Here is a 25,817-nt window from a genome sequence, read left to right on the forward strand (position 1 = left end):
ACATGAGAAAACGCAGGCAAAATTTCAGTCGACTTAAAATTATGTTTGCACAAATGTCTCGTGTTCATTCAACTAGAAATTATTATTTGGCCTTGGCCTAAAAAATGGTTGTGGAACTAGTTACGAACACACAGTGCTTTTAACATACGTTGTTTTTAACTTACATATTGACATACATGATTACATTGTGCTTGTTTATTTACACAGTATTTCATATGCAGCATGTCCTCACCTGGGATTAGAACTCACAACCTCTTGGTTCACAACATTCCAATCTTCCTGCTACACTAGGTTTGTGGGTGTTCTTTTACTGTATGGCTGTAAATACAAAGCCTACTCACTCCATTAAGTTCAGTTGTATTGTTAGAATATACTATTAGAGTCTGTCTGGTTGTGCAGAGTTATTAACTTCCAATACTTAAGATGATTGTTTGTACAATTACAACACATCCTTAGATTTGATCAAATAGTTAATCATATTGTTTTGATGTTCTGTATCTCTTGACTTCACCTGACATATAGAGGTATACATTTACATCAGTGCAGTTGCTTGTAAAATGTCATTTAGGGAGTGCTAATCTAGGCCTTATTGCAGAGAGATTCAACTCTACGATCCGATGAGATCCTGGAGCCTGCTGGTTTTCTGTTCTACCTGATAATYAATTGCACACACTTGGTGTCCCAGCTCTAAATCAGTCCCTGATTAGAGGGGAACAATGAACATATGCAGTGGAACTGGCTTGGAGGTCTAGAGTTGAGTTTGAGGGCCCTATTGGTTTGGTAAAGAGGCTGGTAATCTTGTTTTGTTAAGGGGTCTTGGGGATCTGACCATGGGCATCATATCAGCTGGAGATGGAATGGATCAGTTGTGCCAGACCCCTGGTGATAGGGTGGGAAGTAGGAAGTACTGGTCTCCAAAACACCCCCCCCAAAAAAATTCTTCACCCTATGTAACTATACATGTGTCTGATATCCTGGTAGTAGTAGTAGCTTTGGTCTTGGTGGGATAGCTCAGAGTGTGGAGTGTGGTGGAGACTGGTGGAGTCTCCTCATGATGGTGACGCAATATACCTCCTGAGGGCCTGTAAAACAGAGAGATGATGTGAGGTGGGGTGCAGGAACCAGGAAGACATGAGTGACAGGTAGATGTCGATGTATATATGCAGTGATTGGTTAGGGGGAGGAGTTAAGTGTGGTACTTGCTTGTGATCTTGAGCTATATTGAACTCATGACTGATTAATTAGGACAGCAGCAGAATCTGAAAGAGGACAAGTTTTGTACCACAGGGACCCACCATGAGTCTACTATGACAGGAAGCTGAGCCAAGGCTGAGGTTGAAATAAGTGAAAAGACACAACACTTAACTTCCAACTATTTTAACAAGTGGCTATGAACATGTACACATGACCTGTTAGCTCGTTTTCAGGAATCACCACCACACCACAGCAATTAGGATGTATTACTGTGTAATGTATTGGAAGTGATTTAAACACATAAGGGGTAATTTTCAGGGTTACACCGTGACCACCTGGATCTCTGTCATAACCCAACAGAGGGACCGACTGTAAAGCCATGGGGGCATTGGAAAGATAGAGCCTACTTTCTCCCTTATCTCTAATTAGCATGTTATTGAACAKGTTATCTTGATAGCTGTTGACTTATCATTGATTAGGTTGTGCTTGCAAAGATGAAAGGTAGTCCTTATTGYGGTGTAATGTAGCAATGTCTTATACTGTGAAACACCAACCATAGTAAAGCCACGTGAGATTGACTTAATTCCACTAATTTAATCATCTCAACACTCTTTCCCTCCAAAACATCTAGCGSAGCCATTTACCAATATTACAAATCTTCAATAATCTATAGTATCCCCAAATTCAATGTTGCACATRAGATATCAACGCTGCAGGTGGATAAGTGAATTGCTAATAAGCCATGTGCAATACACTCATACAATATAATGGTGTATTAGACCAATCCGTTTACTAAACAACATTTCAGTGACAGTGTCTTCAGTCGCGGTACTTTTTAGTTCTAACACGTGGATGTCACCATAATGCCTTATTTATTCCTCTAAGGATCTTCTTTCAATCTTTACTCCATTATCCAATTGCTTTTAACTCAATAAAGAAATAAAGGTTTCTTTTTCATTGTTTGATCATAATTCCTCAGATTTTAACTAGCTTTTTTTGTGAGTCATTTACATTTTTATAAGAAAATTAAAGGATATAAGAAAATTAAAGGATATAAGAAAATTAAAGGATTGTGTTTTTGCATATTTTAATTGGCTTTTAAGGAAAGAGGGTGCAGGGTATTTAACCGTGCAAAATTCTTAAATTGGATTCTAACTTTGACTTATTCTAGTAGGATAGGGGAAAAAAATTATGATAGAGAGAGAATTTCATGCTATTTTGATGAAAAGGGATCTAAAAAAGTCAGTACGTGACATTGTCTCACATCAAAACATATCAATTGCATGGTACATACAGTGCCTTCAGAAAGTATTCATACCCCTTGACTTATTCAACTTTTTGTTGTTGAAGCCTGAATTCAAAATGGATTACATAGATTTTTTCTCACCCATCTGCACACAATATCCCATAATGACAAAGTGAAAATATGTAGAAATGTTTGCTAATTTATTGAAAAAGAAATACAGAAATATCTKATTTACATAAGTATTCACACCCCTGAGTCAATACATGTTAGAATCACCTTTGGCAGCGATTACAGCTGTGAGTCTTTCTGGGTAAGTCTCTAAGAGCTTTGCATACCTGGATTGTACAATATTTGCACACTATTCTTTTTACAATTCTTCAAGCTCTGTCAAGTTGGTTGTTGATCATTGCTAGATAGCCATTTTCAAGTCTAGCAATAGACTTTCAAGCCGATTTAAGTCAAAACTGTAACTAGGCCACTCAGGAACATTCAYTGTCGTGGTAAGCAACTCCAGTGTACATTTAGCCTTGTGTTTTAGGTAAATGCCCTGCTGAAATGTGAATTTGTCTCTCAGTGTCTGATGGAAAACAGACTGAACCAGGTTTTCCTCTAGGATTTTTCCTGTCCTTAGCTCTATTCTGTTTCTTTTTATCAACAAAAAAGCTCCCTAGTCCTTTCCAATGACAAGCATGCCATAACATGATGCAGCCACCAAAATATAAAGAGTGGTACTCAGTGATGTGTTGTGTTGGATTTGCCCCAATKATTTTTTACAGTTTTACTTTAGTGCCTTATTGCAAACAGGATGCATGGTATGGAATATTTTTTATTCTGTACAGACTTCTTTCTTTTCACTCTGTCATTTAGGTTAGTATTGTTGAGTAACTAAAATGTTGTTGACCCATCCTCAGTTTTCTCCTATCACAGCCATTAAACTCTGTAACTGTTTTAAAGTCACCATTGGCCTCATGGTGAAATCCCTGAGCGGTTTCCTTCCTCTCCGGCAACTGAGTTAGGAAGGACACCTGTATCTTTGTAGTGACTTGGTGTATTGATACACCATCCAAAGAGTAATTAATGACTTCATCATGCTCAAAGGGATATTCAATGCTTCATTTTTKATTTTTACCCATCTGCCAATAGGTGGCCTTCTTTGTGAGACATTGGAAAACCTCCCTGGTCTTTGTGGTTGAATCTGTGTTTGAAATTCACTGCTCGACTGGTGGACATTACAGATAATTATTGTATCTGTGGTGTASAGAGATGTAGTCATTCAAAAATCATGTTAAACATGATTATTGCACACAGAGGGAGTCAATGCAACTTATTATGTGACTTATTAAACACATTTTTACTCCTMAACTTATCTAGACTTGACATAAAAAAAGGGTTTGAATACTTATTTTAATTCATAACTTTTACATTATGAGGTATTGTGTGTAGGCCAGTGACACAAAATCTCAAATGAATCAATTTTAAATTCAGGCTGTAACACAGCAAAATGTGCACAAAGTCAAGGAGTGAATACTTTATGAAGGCACTGTATATCAATAAAAGTATATAACCTTGTATAACCTTTTTTCCCCAGATGAATGTATTGGTTTTATTCTACACAAAGACCTACACATTCAGAGTCCTATGAATAAAACATAACCTTGAGAATCACGGTTATATCAAAACAACATATTTTGTGACACTGGTTTGAAAAGTTGTGTAAATGCTTGCATTATGCCAACATCAGCGTGTACATCCAAATTGTTTATGGCTTCTTCTCTATCCAAAGGATGCCACATTAGCAGAGCGAAGACATGAATGATTGCTGTGGCAAAGATGTTGATGCAGATGACTGTTGTGACACCATTGACACCCTCTGACAGCTAAGGGGAATCCTCTGACAGCTGCTCCTTCAGAGGAAGAAGGAAGAGAGAGAAGGATCCTACTTCCACATTCAGAAACAGTGAAGCACTCAAGTAAAGATGGCAGCAGTGTCATGGTGCCACTAGCTCTGTGACTGGGCTAGAGGTGAAAAGTGCATCATCAATTATAAACCAGGGGATAAATGACCATGATAGCACGAGGTTCAAGTAGGGAAAATAATTCAAAATGTGTRTTGCATCTCATCACAAACAAGGCACAGCATCACATAAGCCTTAGTCAGCTGGGTTAACACAAGCGTGCTACTTTTAGCTTGAGTGACCATACCGAGTCAGGGCGTCTCAACTGAAAGAGAGCAAGCACACTTTACAGGGAAGTGTCCCTATCACTACCCAAGGACATTGGGGTCTGCTTCAGAGGGAAGAGTGTCCCCTAGGCCCTCTGACACTTCCAGAACCATCTGGTCTTTCATCCAGGTAATAGTAGATCTATCAACCCAGGATAGCGCAATTCTGRTTTGCAGATGAAAGACGTCATGGTCGTTTGACTGTATGACCATGGGGGCTCTAACCTGATGTCCAAACCTCTCCACTGCTTTAGCCGTTTTTTCACTGAAATGGAACAAACATTTTTGTTATCAACATTGAGCCTTTTCTCTAATAGGCCTAGTCTAGCTTTTGATGAGTGACGACATTATCAATAATAGAGACTCATTTATGAACGGTACTGCCTAGATGTGTTTTTAATGCTCACAWTCCCCTTAAATGCTTTACAATAGTGTTTCCCTCGGCATTCTGTGGGCAATCTCTCCGTGGTTATAATAGTTTCAAGGTGGTTTCAACACTGGGGTTTGAGGTTGGTCTGGTTTCAATGGTAGGAGGAAGCGCCATCTCCTGGAGACTGCTGTTAATAAGATCTATGCAACGCGATAAAGAGGACTGCATCCTTCACTTTCCTTTGGATGTCAATGAAGATCTGACGTCTGATTCTTAACGACTGTCACTTGATTAATTATGATAAATGTATCAAAACAGATTAATCACAAACATGATACATTGGGATATTCAGGATCACATTGGCAGTATGTTGCCAATCACAATGATTTGAAAAATAGCCCAAATAGAGTTTGCCATAACAGGTCTGACAGCGTCAACTAGAAACCGTTGGAGGAGCTGTCCAGGTGCTGAAAACTCCATAGAAGCTCAGCCAAGGTCCGCTGAGGTCACATGGGCTCAAGTGGGCTTAAAGGCGCTGCGTGGTCTGACGTCTGCATTGGCCGTGCAGCATTTTACCGTGCTAGGCTCCTGCAGAAGTCAGGGCATTCATACTTCTTGCGCTTCGCYGAGCAGCGCAGAGCTGTTGAGCAGAGCTGTTCCGAAGGAAGTTGTCAATGAAGTGTGTTTGTATTTATACGGGACCTCCCGCCCCCACCTACGGTCAACCAACCATGTCAATGTGGAGCTATATGGCGCTATACGGAGCAAAAATTTGCGAGGTGCACGCCAATGTGTAATGGACCTCAATTTGGCCTCTCCTGTCAAATAACTTGCATACAGGGAGGGACCAGAACATCTGGTCACAATGTGGACACAGTGGATGGATAAGAGACACCTTTTAATAGCATGTGTAGCACAGGAGGCTGCTGAGGGGAGGACGGCTCATAATAATGTCCTGAACAGAGCGAATAGAATGGCATCAAACACATGGTTTCTTTGATACCATTCCACTCATTCTGCTCCAGCCATTACCATGAGCCCATCCTACCCAATTAAGGTGCCGCCAACCTCCTGTGATGTGTAGACACATGTCTGAAAATGTGAGCACAATCAGAATATGGCCAAGATTAGGACATAGGACACATATTAGAACCAGGCTTCAGAGTCAGACATTTTGAATGGCTTTACTTATTGACCTTACGGCCAAACGTAATACTTTGACCTTACTTATTGATTATGCAAGATACTAGATGAAGATAAAAATTCCATGTGCCCAGTATTTATATGAATGATAGTTTATGATGACGAATTTATATTTTAATTGATTGAAGGATTAAACCTGTAGTCTATAGCCTAGTCTATGAATAGCTTGTTCCTTCGAATCTTATTCTTGCGCACTGGGCCTATTCTTGTTCCGTTCCATTGCACCCATGTAGCTTTGGTATGTAGCAAATCTGATTAATGTGTTGGTTTATTATTAGATTCGTGAAGTATTTGCGGTGGCCCACTTCATTTGTGTGGAGTTCTGGGAGGAATCATTGATGATTCATTACTGCCACCTTGTGGATTTTGTTTCAACCTTTACGCACTGACTTTGAATTTCACTGTTTCTTTACCAAAAAACATAAGATAAATGTTGCGCTTTCATCTTAAAATTCGGAAGAAAAGAAGACATTATAACTTTGGCCAAAATAGCCTACTTGTCTATACATTTCGTTATTGATAATATATTTATTGTAGCCTACATCGAAAAACAGATGAAGCCATACACGCTGAGATTTCAACAAAACATTTTAATCCCACAGAAGAAGACCAACAATAACCTAAAAGGAGATGGTTCTTCTGATTATGGTTCCCTACTATTCCGATTTCACAAGAACAAGCCAAGGACCTCTCTCCTCCCCCCTCCTTCATCCCATATGAGCGTAATGTGTTGCATAGGATCAAACTTCCCAAATCCAGGTTCGTGACCGGGATTCCAAATCAGTTTCCAAATCGAGGTATATAGCCTCAAAGGCTATCAAACACTTACCAAAAGTCACGTTATAGCTGAAAGCGCCACTATTCTGTGTACATTTGCAAACAAAGCGGATCTGTTCGATATTGGGGGGGAATGTTCAGCACCAGAGGAGGTATTGGTGTGACTCATGCGTGCGTAGTAACGAATAAATAGTCAATGCACGCGGCTCTAAATATCAGCAAATCAAACGTAGGCTACTTCTCTAAAAAGGTCACCGTGGATGGGATTTTGTAGACAACTGATATTCAAAACCCCGTTTTTCTTGAAGTGACAAAAGCGCACCAGACGTTGCGTTGCGTTGCCAAAGGACTTTATTTCACCATCGTCCTATAGTTTCTTTTTGGGGCTCTACTTGGTCACCTGTACCCACCCTCAGCACGGTAAGATGGTTTTTAACAGGGATTGTTATCTAACAAGAGCTGGATAAGTGTGCTTTGTTCATTAAAGCTTTATGATACATTGCCGTTTGAGAAGCTCAAACAGGTGTTTTAACATCTGTTATAAACGATTTGTAAGATAGACACAGAGAACAATACAAGCTATGCATAGTATTTGTTTGCTGATATTAAAGTTATTGATTGATACAATTGTGGTATCATTAAACTACTGTTCTTTGAGCTTTGACGGAGGGTTTTTCATTGCATGGGCATGCTTTTCCCTTGAAGTGACATTGACCTGGATAAGGGTCATCACTATTTACAAATCATCCTCTTAATTGAGGAGTCACTATCCTGTTTGTCAATCAATTATGTAAACATAGCATATTTTTTGTCATTATTATAAAATGAATACTTCATTTACCTGAGGTTTGACAGTTCACCTAACTTGCCTATGTGATAAATCACCAGATTAGCTGTTATGGCATAGTTGATCATTTATCAAGGCTAATTCAGTATTTTCACTTTCAATACATGATGTTTTAGGGTTAAACTATTTGTTGCCCAACTGCCCGGGTTACCTTCCTATCATCAAAGGCAGATACATATACAACTCTCTGAAAACAAAGAAATGCACTTGCAGTGATGCCTCATCATCCACATTGACAGCAGAGATCAGGTTGTAGAGTGGATTGGTGAGAATTAATGAGCATCATTGTCGATGTTGATTTGATAAAGCCTAATGAAATGTATTGTATTTATAGCCAATAAGTTATTTAGCATTTTTTCTCTCATATCTGTAGCCTATGGATTCAGGAAAAAATCATGTGCACTGCAGCCTCAGCCAACCTGTTCATTGATGTTTGAGAATAATTGTAGGCTACTCTGGCTGCCAGACGATGTCGTAGACATGTCTGTCGTGTCCTGTCTCCTTGCTTATTCGTAGTTGTGGATATTTTTGTCAGCGTTTGAATGAGGGATCGATCTTAAAATATCCTATTCATACTTTTAAAATAGCCTAGATAGGCATGTCATTATTTATATATTTTAAGGCTCAGAGACAGCTATTCTTTTTACTCTCCTTGCAGTGAATGTGACTTTTCATCTTGAATAAAATAAGTGAGGTTTCGCAGAAAGTGACAGCGAGCTTTGGAGTGAGGACATMTGTACTGTATCTTAGGAGTGATGGCGGCGTCTGCACCTTCCTCGTCTGGCAACGAACCGGATCCCAACTCGACAAATTTACGACCACCAGGCTCAAGTAGGTCCATCACYGATAAAACGCTATTTCACTTGTGCTATTTACTTTGTGGGCAATGCCATTAATCATTTCCATGGAGGAAAAAAACTGTACCATTCTAAATGCCTCCCACGCAACAAATCACCGCATCATTGCATGCGCAGCAGACCTCCCGGCATCTGCTTGATAGACGGATCTTGCTGTCAAAATAGGTGATGTCCTCTAAAACCATGAACTGAAGCAATTAGAAAATACTAATGGCTAGACTAGTACCATCCTGTCGGTATTGATAAATGCAAAAATCCCAAAAGAATTTAACATAATCTTCCCAAAAAATATACAGCCTTCTTGAATTATTATTCTGCTGTTATAAACCTATTATTATTATTATTATTATTATTATTATTATTATTGCCTTCCATAAAGAGACTATAGTAGGCTATACTTTTCAGTGTATTTATTCCGTCGTGGTTGAATAAAAAGTGAGAGTGAATTTAATGCTAATTTATTATGTGCAAAGTGGCGTTAATTGTAGCCACACTAAATTGGCCCTAATGGCATGTGTTCAAGCACCTTATTGTACCTTCAGCTGAGGGGGGATGTAGAGATGTAAGCGGCCAACAGCTCTGCCTCAATACTTTTTATTATCCAAGAGCTATTGAAGACAAACATAACTAACCTATAGCCTAGGTTACATTCCAATGAGTTGTCCAAGCACATTCATATTTTGATGCGAAGCTCGCCACCAATGTCCTATTTTTCTCACATATCATAAAGCTCTGATTTGATATTGACTACACTCCAATGTAAATTATGCATTTGCAAAGGTAAAAGATGAAACCACGAAATTTTATTTTGAAGTCAGGTCAGATTTAAATGTAGAAAAACTGCACCTCCGTTTTTCTCACCAGAAACGGGATTCAATCAGGGCTGAATTTGCTTGCTTTGGGCTTGATGGTGTGCCAAAGCCATTAGACTGTTGTCATGCCAGTATTAGGCTACATCTATTAATGTGCAACTTCAATTGTGTCTGTATCTCTTTTGACATCAATGCATGACTTACGCGAAAATCCGAATTATGCTCGTGGATCTCAAGTTTATTCCACTCATAATTGGCATAATTATTTGGCATTACACACGTCTTATTTCAGATATTTCTGTTGCCTTTGCATTTGCCTTCGTGGGTGTAACATTGGCGTAGATTTGGTCCAGATATATTTGATTTGTGATCCTAAGCAGCGGTTAAACGTCATTCTGTGTGGAGCTGCCTGTCCCTTCCACTGGCCGCTTTTCCAGTGGAAGGGACACAGACACACACCAACTCCCCACCTCCCAATTTAATCCCTGGAAGTCCTTGATAGCGACGTAATGCTCAGCCCTTTTTGTCACTGGCCAATGTCTGGTGATGCATGTCTGATCTTTTCAGTATCTTCTCACCCAATTAGGTCCTTAGCACAGTCAGAAATGGCTAAATCGTGGAATGTTCAGCTGAAATGCCACGTTATAGGCCTATGGCCATAGTGGTATCATTGGGATGGAGCAGATGATTTACAACACACACAGATACATGTTAATTGATAGTCGTATGCATTGTTTTATCCAACATGCTTCAATATTTTCTCATCCATCACTTTGAGTTTGGGAGTATTTTTGCAGAAATAATATGCACTTCAGGCCTAATGTAAGGGCCTTCTCAATAGTTTTCCAAKATTATTTTAGGCTATGACGCTTGGTGTGGAGTTGCTCACGGATGTTCTAGAAAATTGGGAATGAAGATATGTGGTAAGTTTACTATTTTCATGTCATTTATTTTCGTGGACCTCATAATACATGTTCATGTAGGCTTTTGTTCTTATGTGTCTTTTAGAATGCAACTAGTCCCACGTCAAAATAATTATATCAATATCATCGGTTACATAATGTAGGCTACGTTGCATATTTTATGTGTTTCTCAACGTCGAGCAAGCAGACCATTCTGATATCTGATGAATAGGCTATTAGCCATACTGTTTTGGGCTAATACACAAAGACTGTGCAGCCTGGGCGGCTGTGATTACTTGCTCTTTGAATACCTTCTGCCCCTTTTCTTCTTTCTCTGGTCGCATGAGTGGGTTTTCATGCAGAAAGAATCAAAATGGCCATATTGATTATTACCACTGAATTTATAGTAACAAACCTGTTTTTTAATCAATATTAAAATCAGTTTGAAAAACAGCAGAGACTAGCTATTGGTCCAAAAAGAACTATAGGTCTACGTTGGCACGTCCCAAAATGGAATATGAGCTCTCTTTAGCCTTGGGTATGTTTTCAATGTGGGTGTTTTCTTACCTTGCTTTAAAAAATATATAGAATTCTTAATAAAATCGTACTATTGCGCCCTCTTATGGCCTACCTGGAAAAACATATACGTTTGCCAATGCTTAATGACCTTGGAATAAACAAATAGCCGGCTAAATTATGCAACCCCCTTTTCATTATTTTTAGGTAATTTCGACTGAAACATGAACATGTACAGTTGATTTTACTACATTCATTGTAGTTATCCACAAGTAAGATAACCTATCTTTATATTTGCTGAGCCAAATCTTAATATTGTATTATACGCACCTGCCTTTGTCTTTTTCTCAACATATATCGGTAGCCTCTGAGCTGGTGTCATTTATTAAAGAGCTATATTTGGTGGAATGATATGTATCGGTCCTTATCATGATGCGAGTCCATCAGAAGAGAAAAGATTACTCTCATCATGATAGTCATCTTTTCTGCTCCAGGGAATTCAAATCGCAATTCGTCAAGGTTCTGTTTTGCAGAGATAGCAGGACTACTGTCAGTCTTCTCCACAATACGCTTCGATTAAGTGGAAGCAAAATGCATTAACCCTATCTGATATGGCCAAGCGTTGAGTCTATTGCGCCATCAGGGCCAATCAAAGACCAACAGTATAGACCTATTTTAATTTTACCAGGCAAGTCATTTAAGAAGCAATTCTTATTTACAATTACGGCCCTATGGCCCTCCCAATCACGGCCGGATATGACAGATTCGAACCAGGGTGACGCCACTTGCACTGAGGTGCCTTAGACCGCTGCGCCACTCGGGAGCCCTACGCAAAGGCAAGGATAAATCAAGTTTCATGTTTCAATCCGATATTTACGCAATTTTTACGTTTTGGTTTTATCTGATTCACTATCAAGTTATAGGCCTATAGGCCCGTTTTCCACTTTTCATCTCTGTTTATTAAGTGCAATGATATTGGTCTAAAAACAACATCAAAAGCTTGACCTAGTGAAATGTTGGATTTATGCTTATTCGGGGTATAATCTAACATATCCTTTCTGAATATGAAATAATAGAATTATCTACAATTAGTCTATATTGAAAACGAAATAAAATGAATTAACAGTAAAAATACATCAAACTATCATCTCTTGATACACTTTTATGTACTTTTATTTATTACTCTAAAAGGGTGTGGGATATGGCATATCGTTGAGTTTCACATCTTGTAGGCCTAGCTASTTTATCTGAAATATTGCGTTYTTGATTGTAAAATAAGATCATAAATAAGATCACATTGCAGGAATTTGTATTACTAATAATCTTAGCAGAAGATTTGGAATAGGTGTTATTTTTTTCGAGGGCCAACCTAGAAATACATTTTTGAAAAACAAAAAAATCGGTATTCGTTAAATAAGATTTGAGTTAATGTGGTGTCCTCCACAGGTCTATGAGCAGATAGGCTATAAAATGTCCCATATATCATCACAGCCCAGTCCAACTATTAGGTCTGACTTCAGGCTTTAAGGACATCGGTTCACTTCATTGTGTGCTCTTCCCTGCTTACTGAAGTGGAATCTGTCGGAGGGAATTAATAAGAATTTACAGCTACACGAAATGACGGCTATTTGTTTTTGCTTGACTGGCTTTTGGTGCTGCTGTCACTGGGCTCAACCTCCCACTGACTCTTCTTCCCATAAAAAGGCTTCCCGGGACAGGATGGGAATTTTCTCAAAACCAACCCACACCACGTCATTGTCAGCTCAATCAGTGAGAGACATTTAGGCATGTGTTTTGAGTAAAAAGGGTGTCATCAAAATGTTTGGGATTGGGAGTGATGATAGTAATCACTCATTTCAATCCTCTGCRCTTTGCAACAATTTAGGATTTTTGCAGAAGAACAACAACCTCGAGGAGAAGATTAGTTCCTTCAAGGAAAGATCGTCTAAGGACCTGCTGGATAACAGCGACAGGGATTCGCGTTTCAGACGCACGGAGACGGACTTTTCCAATCTATTTGCTAGAGGTAGATGTCCGGGTTATTTTCATTATGGGAAATGTAGGCCTATGAATAAAAATGATGTAGGGAACTTGTTGATGTTCGTTTTGCTCAGTTGTTTTACATGGAACATGAGTCAATTTAAAATCTTAAATGTTGTTACTGATGCAAAGATTAGCCTGATTTGATCTGGTTTGAAAATACCAAATCTTTATAATCAGTCTGAATCTCTGGGATTTCTTTCAATTTAGTCATGTTTGATGATAAAATGTCTTTAAAAAAAAAAACTTTTTGTGGAAAATAATAAAACCCTAAATCATTAGGTTGTTAGTAATTTAAATTGAATTGATTGCTATGCCTATTTGAAATCAATATTCACCATTTGGTTTACCATAATGACCGGCTAGATCAAGTTGTAATAGCTGTAAAATAGCATAGGCTACTCAGGGATACTCACTGGAGAAATACCAAAAAGGGTAATTCATTTGTTGCTGAAAATGACATTCTAATTTATATAATTTATACCAGCTTTAGAGAGGAAAACCAAAGAAATAGTTTACAAGATGTGAAGTAGAATGAAGTCATGACACATTCTACAGAAGATTGTGAAAGTAAGCTCTTAAAAACATCCTCAAGTGATGAAGGATGCAAACAAAAGTGACAAATTTATTTTTCGAAAATGAGAAAAACACAAATATTGTTGACATGCTTCAATTTCTCACCCTAGATTTATTACCAGCTAAAAATGGAGAGGAGCCAACTATGCAGTTTTTGTTGGAGGTGGTGGATATTCTCACAAACTACGTCCGGAAGACCTTCGACAGATCCACCAAGGTCCTGGACTTCCACCACCCCCACCAGCTGCTGGAAGGCATGGAGGGCTTCAACCTGGAGCTATCTGACCAACCTGAATCTCTGGAGCAGATCCTGGTGGACTGTAGGGATACCCTGAAATATGGAGTGAGAACAGGTGAGGACAGAGGAGACAGAGGCATAAAGCATGGCTAACCCCCCAGCACAATCAATATCTCTCATTTGTCTACAATGTGGTTTAATGATTACAGATAAGCCCATAGTTGAATGATGAAGCTTTCATGAGAAATGTATTAAAGACAAATGGTGTTGTCTCCCTCCCAGGTCACCCCAGGTTTTTCAATCAGCTATCTACTGGCTTAGACATCATTGGCTTGTCAGGAGAATGGCTCACCTCCACTGCAAACACTAACATGTGAGTGGGCTTTATCTCCCCACAGTTATTACACATTTGTTATAATACATTTATACATGTTTATTATTGAAAGTCACAGGAACTTTACATTTTGTAAATATGTATATAGTATTAAAGTAGTCCTGTCAATTTTGTAAGCAATGTGCCTAAACAAAGGATCTTAGTAAGAGTTGCATAACATAGTTTTCGTTTTAGGCTGGGATTGTGATAAGAGGTTGAAGGATCTAATTTGGCAGAGAGTGGATTTCGTTTGGTTTAAGGTATGTCTGGCGTTGAAGAAAAATGACAATTCCTACCATTTCAAATGGCCTCAGAAGATTTCGTGTGGAAGATGAAGATCAGTGGAAGTGACATATTTAGGGCCCTTCATAAGCTTCTAAGTGAAAGATCCCAAGGATGCTCTTACAGACTGCCTTTTAAGCAAGTAAAAAGTGAGAGTTGTGAGTTCACTATCTGTTTGCTTTATTATTGTTGTTGACCAACACTGTGGCTGTAGTCAGATAATACAGTCCTGCAGGCAAACTAAATTGCATATTGATTAGCATTCAACGTTATATTGGGTGGTTGTTTTATGGAATGCTCTTTGCCTCGGAGATAATGGTTCCACAACAGAATGAGATATGCCCCTGAGATCTTCTGCGCAAATGTGAACAATAGACATTGTGATTCAATATTGCTTTTCCCGCGGGGAAGGAAATCTGTAAGAGACAGCATGGTGATACACCAGGTGCCCAGGGACTTGTCCAAGAGAAAAGTTGATGCTTCGTTGGCCATGGACTATTGTTGACCAGTACACACAGATTACCAGCTGAGGCTGCCAGGTCAGTTAAGGCACCGGTCAGAGTGTATCAGCTGCTGTACAATGCTGATCTTGTCTATGATGTCAGCCTGGGAACCCATCACAGCATTGTAAAATCATCATTACAAAAAAAACACACGATATGAAAAATATTGTGTTGTGAACATTGATAAAACATTGCATTTCTGACTGGTAATAACCAGAGTAATCTGTGTGGTCATGGTCAATTTCCATCATTTTTTGGCCTAAACACAGCACAGAAATACAAGCTCACCACCAAGGCTGGTCTTCTTCATGTCAGGGGTTCAATTATTCATTTTGCCTGGCCCCGGACTTAATTAAAAGTTCAACACATGGCCTGGCTGACAAAGACCTTCTATGTATTGTAATCCTCAATGGATGTATCCCTCTTTGCCCCCAGTGTTTTGAAGAGTGTTTAGTTGGTCCAGCTCATGGGATTGATATGGTGTCGAAGATTTCCTGGTGAGAGTGTTGCCACCCTGCGTATGCTATATATCAACACTACTGTGGATGAGTTGAATCAGAGGGTTGGCTCTGACTGCATACATATTTGTTATTTGCATTAGCTAATTACTCCATCATCATTAATTACCCCTGACACGTATTGATTGCCACTAATAGGTTGACAATCACGTCCCAGGGTTATCATCAGGATTACTCTACATAAGTGAGCGAGTGCAAATTCATTTGGGACAATAGCTCCGGACTATTTTTAAACATTTCTGCTGGATATGATGAGCCAGAGAACAAAACAAAACAAGTTCTGTGTGTATGGCACAGTGTGATACACTGCATTGCCCCACTAATGCATTAACTCATTGCATGAATAGACAGGCAGTGTAATGAGAAGAGCATTGGGCAGGACATAGTGAAGATAGATGAGTTAGATGGGGATCCATTTCATTCTACATTGATATTGCACTACCCTGGAGGAAGTTTCTAATGATATGGATACAATCCTTTGATGTTGTAATTGTGATTGCATTGAATAAACATGATTGTAATGATATAATTCCTATTCTAAAGGAGAAACGACCATTCTTCCATCATTACTCTCTGAGAGACGGGCCATGAGGGTAATATACTGTTTTAATTAAAAACACATTCAAAACAAGCTCAGTGGAAGCTGGCCTCAAGACAAACCTCAGACACAAAGGCAATGACGCTCTGATTGTGTTGCATCACGTTTCCTAGCCTCTTCTTCTTGCGAACTCAGAGACAGGCGTTCCCTCTTGGTGGAATATTCTTAATGGACTTCACACTGTGTGACATTGATGTTCTTTCTCATCCCACTGCAACAAATGGTATCCGTAATACAGTGTAACAGAGCTATCACTGAATCGTGACGGCGTTAAAAGTATTAAGCGTGTTCCATTATTTTCTCTGGCTTCAACGTGGCATTGCTCAATATACACAATAAGAAACTTATGTAATGATAATTCAACAAAACAACACCATTTAAATCTATTTTGCACAAAGAAAAATAGACAAAATAATCTACAATTATTGGCCTTCATCACAATGGTGATGCATGGTGATGCCTTATCCTGGGATTCTGCCACCTGCCTTCATTGATTCTGTTTATGTCAATATAGACAATGTAGATATGAGAAACAAATGACAATATGAGAGTTCAAGGCCAGCGATAGAATGGATTTCTATTGGTAGTGGGTAACTGGAGACAGGTGCTCTGTATTTCAGGTTCACCTATGAGATCGCCCCAGTCTTCGTGCTCATGGAACAGCTGACGCTGAAGAAGATGAGGGAGATCATTGGCTGGCCTGATGGAGAGGGCGATGGGATATTCTCACCAGGTGAGTGCGAAGCCAATTCTGATGAACGGTTATGAATTCAGCCATGCCTTGAGAATCTGAGATGGGAATTAACCTACCGTTACAGATGAATATTCCTTACACAAGCCTTCAGATAATCGAATGCAGTTTAGTGAAAGATTGTATGCAACGTTTGTGCAGGTGGAGCGATATCCAACATGTACAGTGTGATGATCGCCCGCTACAAGTTCTTCCCTGAAGTCAAGACCAAAGGCATGACTGCTGCCCCCAGACTGGTGCTCTTCACCTCTGAGCATGTAAATCTCATCCTAACATCTGAGCAGAACATTAATTTCCACCACACAACAGGTCTCCAGTCTCATAAGCAGTATTGTATTACCAAGACAAAGTCTTATTGTTATTTATTGTCACTGCTTGATTGACCCTGTCTATTCTGTAGAAAGGGTTTATGGCATGCCTGATTCAAAGCAACACAACAAATACAACCATTGGACAATACATCAGCTGACTATATGCCAGAGCTCAGCTGATAGGTTCGTAGTCTAATGTCATGCTCATGTGTTTTGTCAGAGCCACTACTCTATAAAGAAAGCCAGTGCTGCTCTGGGCTTTGGAACAGAAAACCTGATCCTGTTGAGCACAGATGAGAGGTTTGTGGAGCCACGTCCAATACACTGCACTGAATGAAACAACCCAGTGAGAACATCCCTTTGACATGTCTTGTTTGCTTCTCTAGAGGGAGAGTCATTCCCGCTGATTTGGAAGCCAAGGTCATCGATGCCAAGGCGAGGGTGAGTTTTCAAACTGTCAGCCAATCAACTTCAAACTGTGGATTTGTGTCCCCTGAAGACATGAAACACCTTTCGTGTGTTTCTGCACAATGATGCGATGCACTGACACTGAATTCTAATGAGAACAGCTGCCTAATATGAATCTAGTCATCGGAATACTCCGGTCGTCAGGTAATCTTACATGTTTACAAAATAAAAACATGTCTACTTTCATTTTAGGGTTAGTACTTATGCCTCCTTAAGTATTATCTTACCCACTGCCACTAGCTCCAAAGCACAGTCTCCTGAAGCTAGTTCCGTTACAGGAGAGAGGTGATAGCAGGCTGTCTGCAATGGACGTGCAGTTCTGGTGTTACAAAGGCTTGCCAAGAGAAATAGTCCAATGTCATTTAAATCTGCTCTAACCCATTCATATTATGTCAAAGATTACAGAAACAGAATGCAACAATTTCAATTCACTCCAATAATACAAGACTCCATATTCATTCTCATGGTGTGTGCTTGCAGGGTTGTGTCCCAATGTTCGTGAATGCTACAGCTGGTTCCACAGTGTATGGAGCATTCGATCCCATCCACGAGATTGCAGACATCTGCGAGAAATACAACATGTGGTTACATGTGGATGTAAGTGCGTCTGCCTACTATGAATACAGTAAGGTTAGGGTGATGTAGATCATTTCAGGGTTAATTGCAACACATTTCAATGGTCGGCTGAGCTTTAGTTTGAACATATAAGCCACTTGCGTGTCTAATCCTTATCCTCAAAACAAACTGTTGTCTTTGTTCAGGGTGCGTGGGGAGGAGGCCTACTGATGTCCAGGAAGCACAGGCACAAGCTGTGTGGCGTAGAGAGGTAGCCTACAGCCCTGAGAAGATATCCTTTTTAAACCAATCACACACACTCATTGATGGGGACTGTGGCCTGTCTTACAGTCTGTGTTCCATGTTTGCAGGGCCAACTCGGTCACCTGGAACCCTCACAAGATGATGGGTGTGCCACTGCAGTGCTCTGCCATTCTGGTCAGAGAGAGGGTAAGAGCAATACTGATAGATGGCTTATCATCCCTTATGAATGCCACGAAACCACACTTAAGTTAAGTCAGAGGTCACAGAGAGTTGGCTACTATTCTTATGAATATAGCCCAGTTTGAAGGCACCGTTGAACTTGAAGTCTCTGCCTTTCGTCCTTGTCCGTTAACCACACCATTGATCTTTACAGGGAGTTTTATCAGGCTGCAACTCCATGTGTGCTGGCTACCTCTTCCAACCAGACAAACAGTACGATGTATCGTACGACACGGGGGACAAGGCCATCCAGTGTGGACGACATGTAGATATCTTCAAATTCTGGCTCATGTGGAAAGCGAAGGTAATGTGCACAAATCTCTCCAAGCTCTTATTGCAATACTTAAATCAGGCTTTAAAGCGTTAGCATGGAACAGGGATTGATCTTGGATGCTGATCTCGGCTCCTGGAACAGAAAACGGGTAGTTCTTGACATGAATGATCTGTCTATGTTTTGTGTATTTCCACTCCAACAGGGAACAATAGGGTTTGAACAGCACATCGACAAGTGTTTGGACCTCTCGCATTATCTCTACACTAAAATAAAGGGTCGCGAGGGCTATCAGATGGTGTTCGATGGAGAGGTGAGATTTTTCTCCCTTCATTTACTACTTGGTTCTGTTTCCAAAAACAGCAATATCTTTTAATGGATTACCCTAATAGAGCGTGAGAGGAATTACATATCTGATTAATATGAACTCATTAACTGAGATGCCCAATAGTATTCTGAGCAACACAATGTAGTGAGGCAGGCCAACTCTCCTCCCTGTCTGCCTGTAGAGGTGGTGCTAGGCTTTAGAGTCCCCAGTTGAACTCCTTGTGGATTTATGAACTTGCCTTGCAGAGCCTCAGATCTCAATTTGGTCTCTTAGTGAGGTTGGCTACTTCTTCTTTAGACACTCCATTGAGTAAAGACACGGACAAACAATGTTGCTGTTTTCTTTCCACAGCCCCAGCACACGAATGTCTGCTTCTGGTACCTTCCGCCAGGCATTCGTGACATGCCCGATGGTCAGGAGAAGAGGGAGAAGTTGCATAAGGTAAGGAGTAAAGGACTCGTCAGCTTCGGCCCATGAAGACTATATTCTGTATTCAGATGAGACAGCACTGACCTACTGTACATTTCTCTGAATTGTCCTTGCCTCTAAACCAGGTGGCCCCCAAGATCAAGGCGTTGATGATGGAGTCTGGAACCACTATGGTGGGCTACCAGCCTCAGGGAGACAAGGTCAACTTCTTCCGCATGGTCATCTCCAATCCTGCCGCCACCAGGTCAGATATCGACTTCTTGACCGATGAGATTGAGAGACTGGGGCAGGACTTGTAATGGCCACACCCATTAGGAGGATGTTGCCCTTTGACCTTTCGTTCTCAGCTTTGTCATGTCCAGCTCTAAAAAGACCCTGAGCTACACTGAGCTTCATATTCCTGTTGTCTCTTGACCAATCATGTAGGACTTTGAATCTTCAGCTGCTTGTAGGTCTTTTTAGACCACAGGTAACCTTCAGAATAATAAATGTGGGTCTCATATGTTTCCTGTCTGTTCTGTCTTTTAGCAGTGACTATGCCATTGTTAGATTTAACTATTGTACAGTATAGCCTATGTAAGAGAATACATATTCACATACTGAGTGACCTTGAGGGACCTTTTCAGTAGAGACAGAGGACAATGCAAGGGACCTCATGGCATAGATATGTACAGTATTGTAATATACAGTACCAGTCGAAAGTTTGAAGACACCTACTCATTCCAGGAGTTTTCTTTATTATTACTATTTTCTATGTWGTAGAATAGTAGTGAAGACATCAAAAGTATGAAATAACACATATGTAATCATGTAGGAACCAAAAAAGTGTTAAACAAATCAAAATATATTTTATATTTGAGATTCTTCAAAGTAGCCACCCTTTGCCTTGATGACAGGTTTGCACACTCTTGGCATTCTCTCAACCAGCTTCATGCTTTTCCAACAGTCTTGAAGGAGTTCCCACATATGCTGAGCACTTGTTGGCTGCTTTTCCTTCACTCTGCGGTCCAACTCATCCCAAAGCATCTCAATTGGGTTGAGGTTGGATGATTGTGGAGGCCAGGTCATCTGATGCAGCACTCCATCACTCTCCTTCTTGGTCAAATAGCCCTTACACAGCCTGGAGGTGTGTTGGGTCATTGTCCTGTTGAAAACAAATGATTGTCCCACTATGCGCAAACCAGATGGGATGGCGTATTGCTATAAAATGCTGTGGTAGCCAAAGAACCAAAAATCTCAAATTTGGACTCATCAGACCAAAGGACAGATTTCCACCGGTCTAATGTCCATTGCTCGTGTTTCTTGGCCCAAGCAAGTCTCTTTTTCTTATTGGTGTCCTTTAGTAGTGGTTTCTTTGCAGCAATTCGACCATGAAGGCTTGATTCATGCAGTCTCCTCTAAACAGTTAATGTTGAGATGTGTCTGTTACTTGAACTCTGCATTTATTTGGGCTGCAATCTGAGGTGCAGTTAACTCTAATGAACTTATCCTCTGCAGCAGAGGTCTCCTTTCCTGTGCCGATCCTCATGAGAGCCAGTTTCATCATAGCGCTTGATGGTTTTTGTGATTGCACTTGAAGAAATGTTCAAAGTTCTTGACATTTTCCYTACTGACTGACCTTCATGTCTTAAAGTAATGATGGACTGTRGTTTCTCTTTGCTTATTTGAGCTGTTCTTGTCATAATATAGAATTGGTCTTTTATCAAATAGGGCTATCTTCTGTATACCACCCCTACCTTGTCACAACACAACTGATWGGCTCAAACGCATTAAGAAGGAAAGAAGTTCCACAAATTCACTTTTAACAAGGTACACCTGATAATTGAAATGCATTCCAGTTGACTACCTCATGAAGCTGGTTGAGAGAATGTCAAGAGTGTGCAAAGCTGTCATCAAGGCAAAGGGTGGCTACTTTGAAGAATCTCAAATATAAAATATATTTTGATTTGTTCAACACTTTTTTTGTTACTACATGATTCCATATGTGTTATTTCATAGTTTTGATATCTTCACTATTATTCTACTATGTAGAAAATAGTAAAAATAAAGAAGAAAAAAAAMAAGAAAAACCCTTGAATGATTAGCTGCGTCCAAACTTGAATGGTACTGTATATATATTATAATGTACTGAATATTGGTGCTGTGTGTTGTCCATGTAGTTATTAAGCCAGGTGCACTGTATGCAACACCACATTGTATCTGGTTTTCCCCTTTCATATTAAGTAGAGGAAATATGTAACAGTCATTGTAACAGGTACTGTATTCTATTGCTGCGTTTTTAGAGCTAATGAATTTTGTGGAGATTGTGTATAGTATTGTTACATTGCTTTTGTGGCAAATATATGTCCTAGTTTTTCAGTAACACATGTTCAAATGATTATAAAAACCACTAAATATAAGTATTTAATAGATTAATCACTTTATTTATATTGTTATCTATTCCATTTGTAATGTGTCCTTACTTGTATTTTGAAACGCTACTGTGTTTTGAATAAGCATATTAAAGGTATTTTAGTGTATTTGTGAACCAAAGAAGGGTATACTTACAAATATARATAAATAAATCCCTTAATATAACCAATAGATGGATTAAGATATTTATATAAGAATATGTAACTCAGTCACCACCCTTAACCTTAGTGCAATCTTTGTTGTGTAACTGTGATATGTCATTGTGAATCACATTGACTGAATGTTATAGTGTCACATGACTAGCTGTGGGAGGGAAGCTGAGCTCTGGCAGCAAATTTGCTGGTTCTTTAGGGCTCTATTCAATCTGTATCGCTGAAGAGTTGCAGATTGCGCAATAGAAATACGGTAATTTCCCGTTGAGCCGACATATGTAGCGTTTACCGTGAATGCAGTCTCCACTATAATGCGGGAACATTGCCTTTAAATTGAAATCACGCTGTAATGCTAAGCTTCCACGATACGGATTCAATAAAGCCCTTATTTAGTGAGAAGCACAATGCTAAACCATCTGCGGAAATTTTTTATCGTAGGGACAAAGGATTGTTTGTATTTTAACAGTGATGCATTGACTGTTTTGAAGCATTTCACTTAATGAAGGGGGCCATTTAATTAAATATAGAATCTTTCAAATCTATAAACTATGTCATGGATTTTCTGGTCTTTATATGACCCATGTGTGGACAATATTATCCCGTAAGAGACCAATTGTTTGTCATTGAGATGTTGACAAAACAAATGCACAGTCATGATGATGAGTTTGTTTCTGTGATAAGATTGATTGAATACATTCCTCGGTGAGTCGGATGGAGATCCCCTGTCAAGGTAGCCACTTTAGCCTCATACTAAGTACAGAACATTACTGTCTTATTGACAGCACCAATAAAAATCTCAGCTTTAACACATTTTTTGGGGCATTTTTTTGCAGTTATTATTAATGAGGTCCAATGATCATCTGCAATTAATAAATCTGTGGCTATGAGTCCGGTCGACGAGTGAAATGGCTTGCTGTTTTTAATTCCGTACAGTGTGCAGTAATATTCCCTCTGGGGTCCTGTGTTTGGTGGCTGAATAAGAAAAAGGCTTTTGGTGACAGACCTGCCTTTATGGACTCGGGTCAGCCATGGGGAACAGCAATGATGTGAGAGAAATTTTGAGATGATTTACCTCAGAAGACCCTCTGCCTTTGCCACCCACCTTCCATTCATCGTCAGAGGCAACAGAATGCAATCATCTCAACGGTACACTGGCATGTTCAAATACTCCGCATTTACAACATATTAATATTTCTGATAGCCCAGAAATGGAAGYTGCAGTATCAAAGTCCAGTATGGGCGGTAGAAATGAGCAATTAATGTATTGGTTTTTTCAACCATGGCCTGTGAACTGATTAGCRCCTCACTCCCCCAGGCCAAAGATCTAGTATGAGCAAATGTCTATGTATTTCCAGTGCCTTGTCCAAATTCTCCAAAGAGCCTATGTGATTATCATTCCCCATTCCTCAAATTAATCACCCTGGAGGGGAGTTTTATTGGCTGATCATCTCACAGCTGAGCTTTCACGAGACCCCGCTGTGTACTCCACTCCTCTCATTACTCATACTTTGAAGATATTTATCATAAAACGCATCACACTGTGCTTCCTTTACATTTTTTATCTCTCAGAGAAGCCAATTTCAAGGCTCTGCCTGGGTGCATTTTATCTGAATCCAGTCGTACAGGAGCGGAGTGTTTGAGCGGTGCTAGGCCAGCAACTACCTACCCCCCACCCTTCACTGTCGTGATCATTATGGACTTGATGTCATTGGATGTTTCGTAGAGTTACACAAAATACAGGATTGGATAAATCACAGTCTTAAGGGGGTAACAGAAATCAAAAACCTTATTTTCTTTGAATCGAAGTGTGTTAAACAAAGTGGTTAGTTGTTTGCATCAGCAATGGTGATAATATTGTCCGGGCTTAATTGAACTGATGCATAATTACAGAGCTAATTTGGAAGCAGGTGTCTGAGGCTCTTGAAATAATTGAAAGTAAATGAAAATGAAGGAGCCAGATTGAACTGCAGTACCTGAACCAGCTTTTGTATCTCCCAATAATTGGCTCCTTTAGCTGTCACAGTCCAGTGACTAAGCAGAGACGAATGGCCTCCCACCGTAAGTTATATTCTCAACCTACACTGGAACATAAATATCAGTGCTTGTCCTTCCACACAATGCTAAATGTATCATCTCCAGAGCTATTTTAGCATTCCCAAGATTGTTTGAACAGAATGTCTGTCCATTTTGACTGAAACGTGTAAGAGAAATATGTTCTAATTTGCATTGTCTTGTCTTCACACCCTTTATAATGTACACTTTGGAATAGCTCTCTGATWTATATGGAACATAACATTCATAATGAATTGAATTTCACATTGCTCCATCACCTTAACCAACAATCAGTAAGCCCATCAATCGCAATTACAAGCATTATTAAACTTTGAACAAGTCCAAAGCAGGCYTTTGAAAATAACAAGCATGGCTGATTTCCTCTCCATTTTCTCAGTCTCTGGGGGTAGACTGTCTATGAACACCAGACTGTGAAATGCCTGCTGTCTGACTCGCTGACCACCCTCCATTTCACACCATCCACAACTTAAGATTCTCTGTGTCCAACACACTGCCTATGAGGAGATGGTGGTCCTAAAGAGGCTTAGTTTTCATGTCCAACAGAAAATGAACCAATCTAACTTAAAGGCCCAGTGCAGTCAAAATTAAGTTTTCCCTATTTTTTGTATCATATTGTACAACAGCTGATTAAACTAACACTGTAAAAGTGTGAAGAAATTTGATCAGTGTTATATTTCTTGATAGTTACCTGTTGAAAATACAATCTAGTTTTCAGATTACATATCCCTCCCCACTCAGGCCACTCTGAGACAGTCCTAGCAGAATTCTTGCTTGAGAAATATTTTTTTGCTTAACAGCTATTTTTGTTTCTTTTTAAAAATGTTAGTGGAAAACTATTACAGTAAGGTACGTAATTCTTACCCAGAAATGATATTGAGATAAAAACGATTGCATTGGGCTTTTAATGTAGCTGAACCTCTGGTCTCCAAGTGGTTTTTATTTGTTAAATAAATAATTTCCTGATAGTTATGGTATTGGTTGCATGTGCTTGTTATACAATCTTTCCATTGATTTTGTGAGATATTGATTTGTGCTTCAGGTCTGAGATGCAGTATCTTTCCTCCTAACCATAGCACAGTGAGTTTCATCTCAACTGGTATCTCTGCACCTCCAGTGTCCTCATATGATCACTCAGGTCCTAGACGTTCTCCCCACAATGGGGTTCTCCCCCTATCCCCTCTCAGATGTAAAGCTCTCCTCTCATATATATCCATGAGTCTAGTCATTGGGTTCCTGATGTGCCAGATCTATCTTCCACCTCCGGGAATCACTGCCACATTAGGCTCCTGATAGATACTGACGTTCCCATTGTGCGCGGCTAGTCTAATGAAATGGTGATGATGATGATGATATTGATGGAGGCTCATTGCCACACAACCCCCTTTTGTCTGTCTCTCTCTAGCAAACGCACACACACACACACAACACACACACACACACACACACACCACACACACACACACACACACCACACACACACACACACACACACACACACACACACACACACA

General features: G+C 39.8%; 1 protein-coding gene across 3 annotated transcripts; it reads left to right on the forward strand.

Moving 5' to 3' along the window:
* Positions 1-7,306: 7,306 nt before the first annotated feature.
* LOC111974982 (glutamate decarboxylase 1) lies at positions 7,307-20,173 on the forward strand. 3 transcript variants are annotated; one of them, XM_024003118.2, is made up of 17 exons: positions 7,307-7,431; positions 8,609-8,689; positions 10,388-10,450; positions 12,831-12,971; positions 13,672-13,914; positions 14,082-14,172; positions 16,694-16,806; positions 16,966-17,081; positions 17,356-17,435; positions 17,522-17,576; positions 18,084-18,200; positions 18,365-18,429; positions 18,530-18,608; positions 18,796-18,945; positions 19,118-19,225; positions 19,592-19,681; positions 19,795-20,173. In XM_024003118.2, exons 2-17 carry the CDS (start codon positions 8,614-8,616, stop codon positions 19,966-19,968), a joined length of 1,761 nt encoding a protein of 586 aa, XP_023858886.1. In that variant the 5' UTR covers positions 7,307-7,431; positions 8,609-8,613; the 3' UTR covers positions 19,969-20,173. The 3 variants fall into 3 exon arrangements, with proteins under 3 accessions (XP_023858886.1, XP_023858893.1, XP_070303422.1); XM_024003125.2 differs by having other exon boundaries at positions 7,346-7,431; positions 8,562-8,689; XM_070447321.1 differs by lacking the exon at positions 10,388-10,450 and having other exon boundaries at positions 7,348-7,431.
* The last annotated feature ends 5,644 nt before the right edge of the window (positions 20,174-25,817 follow it).

This window comes from Salvelinus sp. IW2-2015, linkage group LG2 (genome assembly GCF_002910315.2).
Source record: "Salvelinus sp. IW2-2015 linkage group LG2, ASM291031v2, whole genome shotgun sequence".
In the NCBI taxonomy this organism is placed as follows: domain Eukaryota; kingdom Metazoa; phylum Chordata; class Actinopteri; order Salmoniformes; family Salmonidae; genus Salvelinus; species Salvelinus sp. IW2-2015.

What these genes read in the sequence shown, in the direction of transcription:
- LOC111974982 (XM_024003118.2), top strand. Translation starts at nt 8,614, where the DNA reads ATGGCGGCGTCTGCACCTTCCTCGTCTGGCAACGAACCGGATCCCAAC. An exon ending in ATTGGGAATGAAGATATGTG is followed by an intron (nt 10,451 to 12,830) that starts GTAAGTTTACTA and finishes GCAACAATTTAG; the next exon opens with GATTTTTGCAGAAGAACAAC. An exon ending in CCATTCTGGTCAGAGAGAGG is followed by an intron (nt 18,609 to 18,795) that starts GTAAGAGCAATA and finishes TGATCTTTACAG; the next exon opens with GGAGTTTTATCAGGCTGCAA.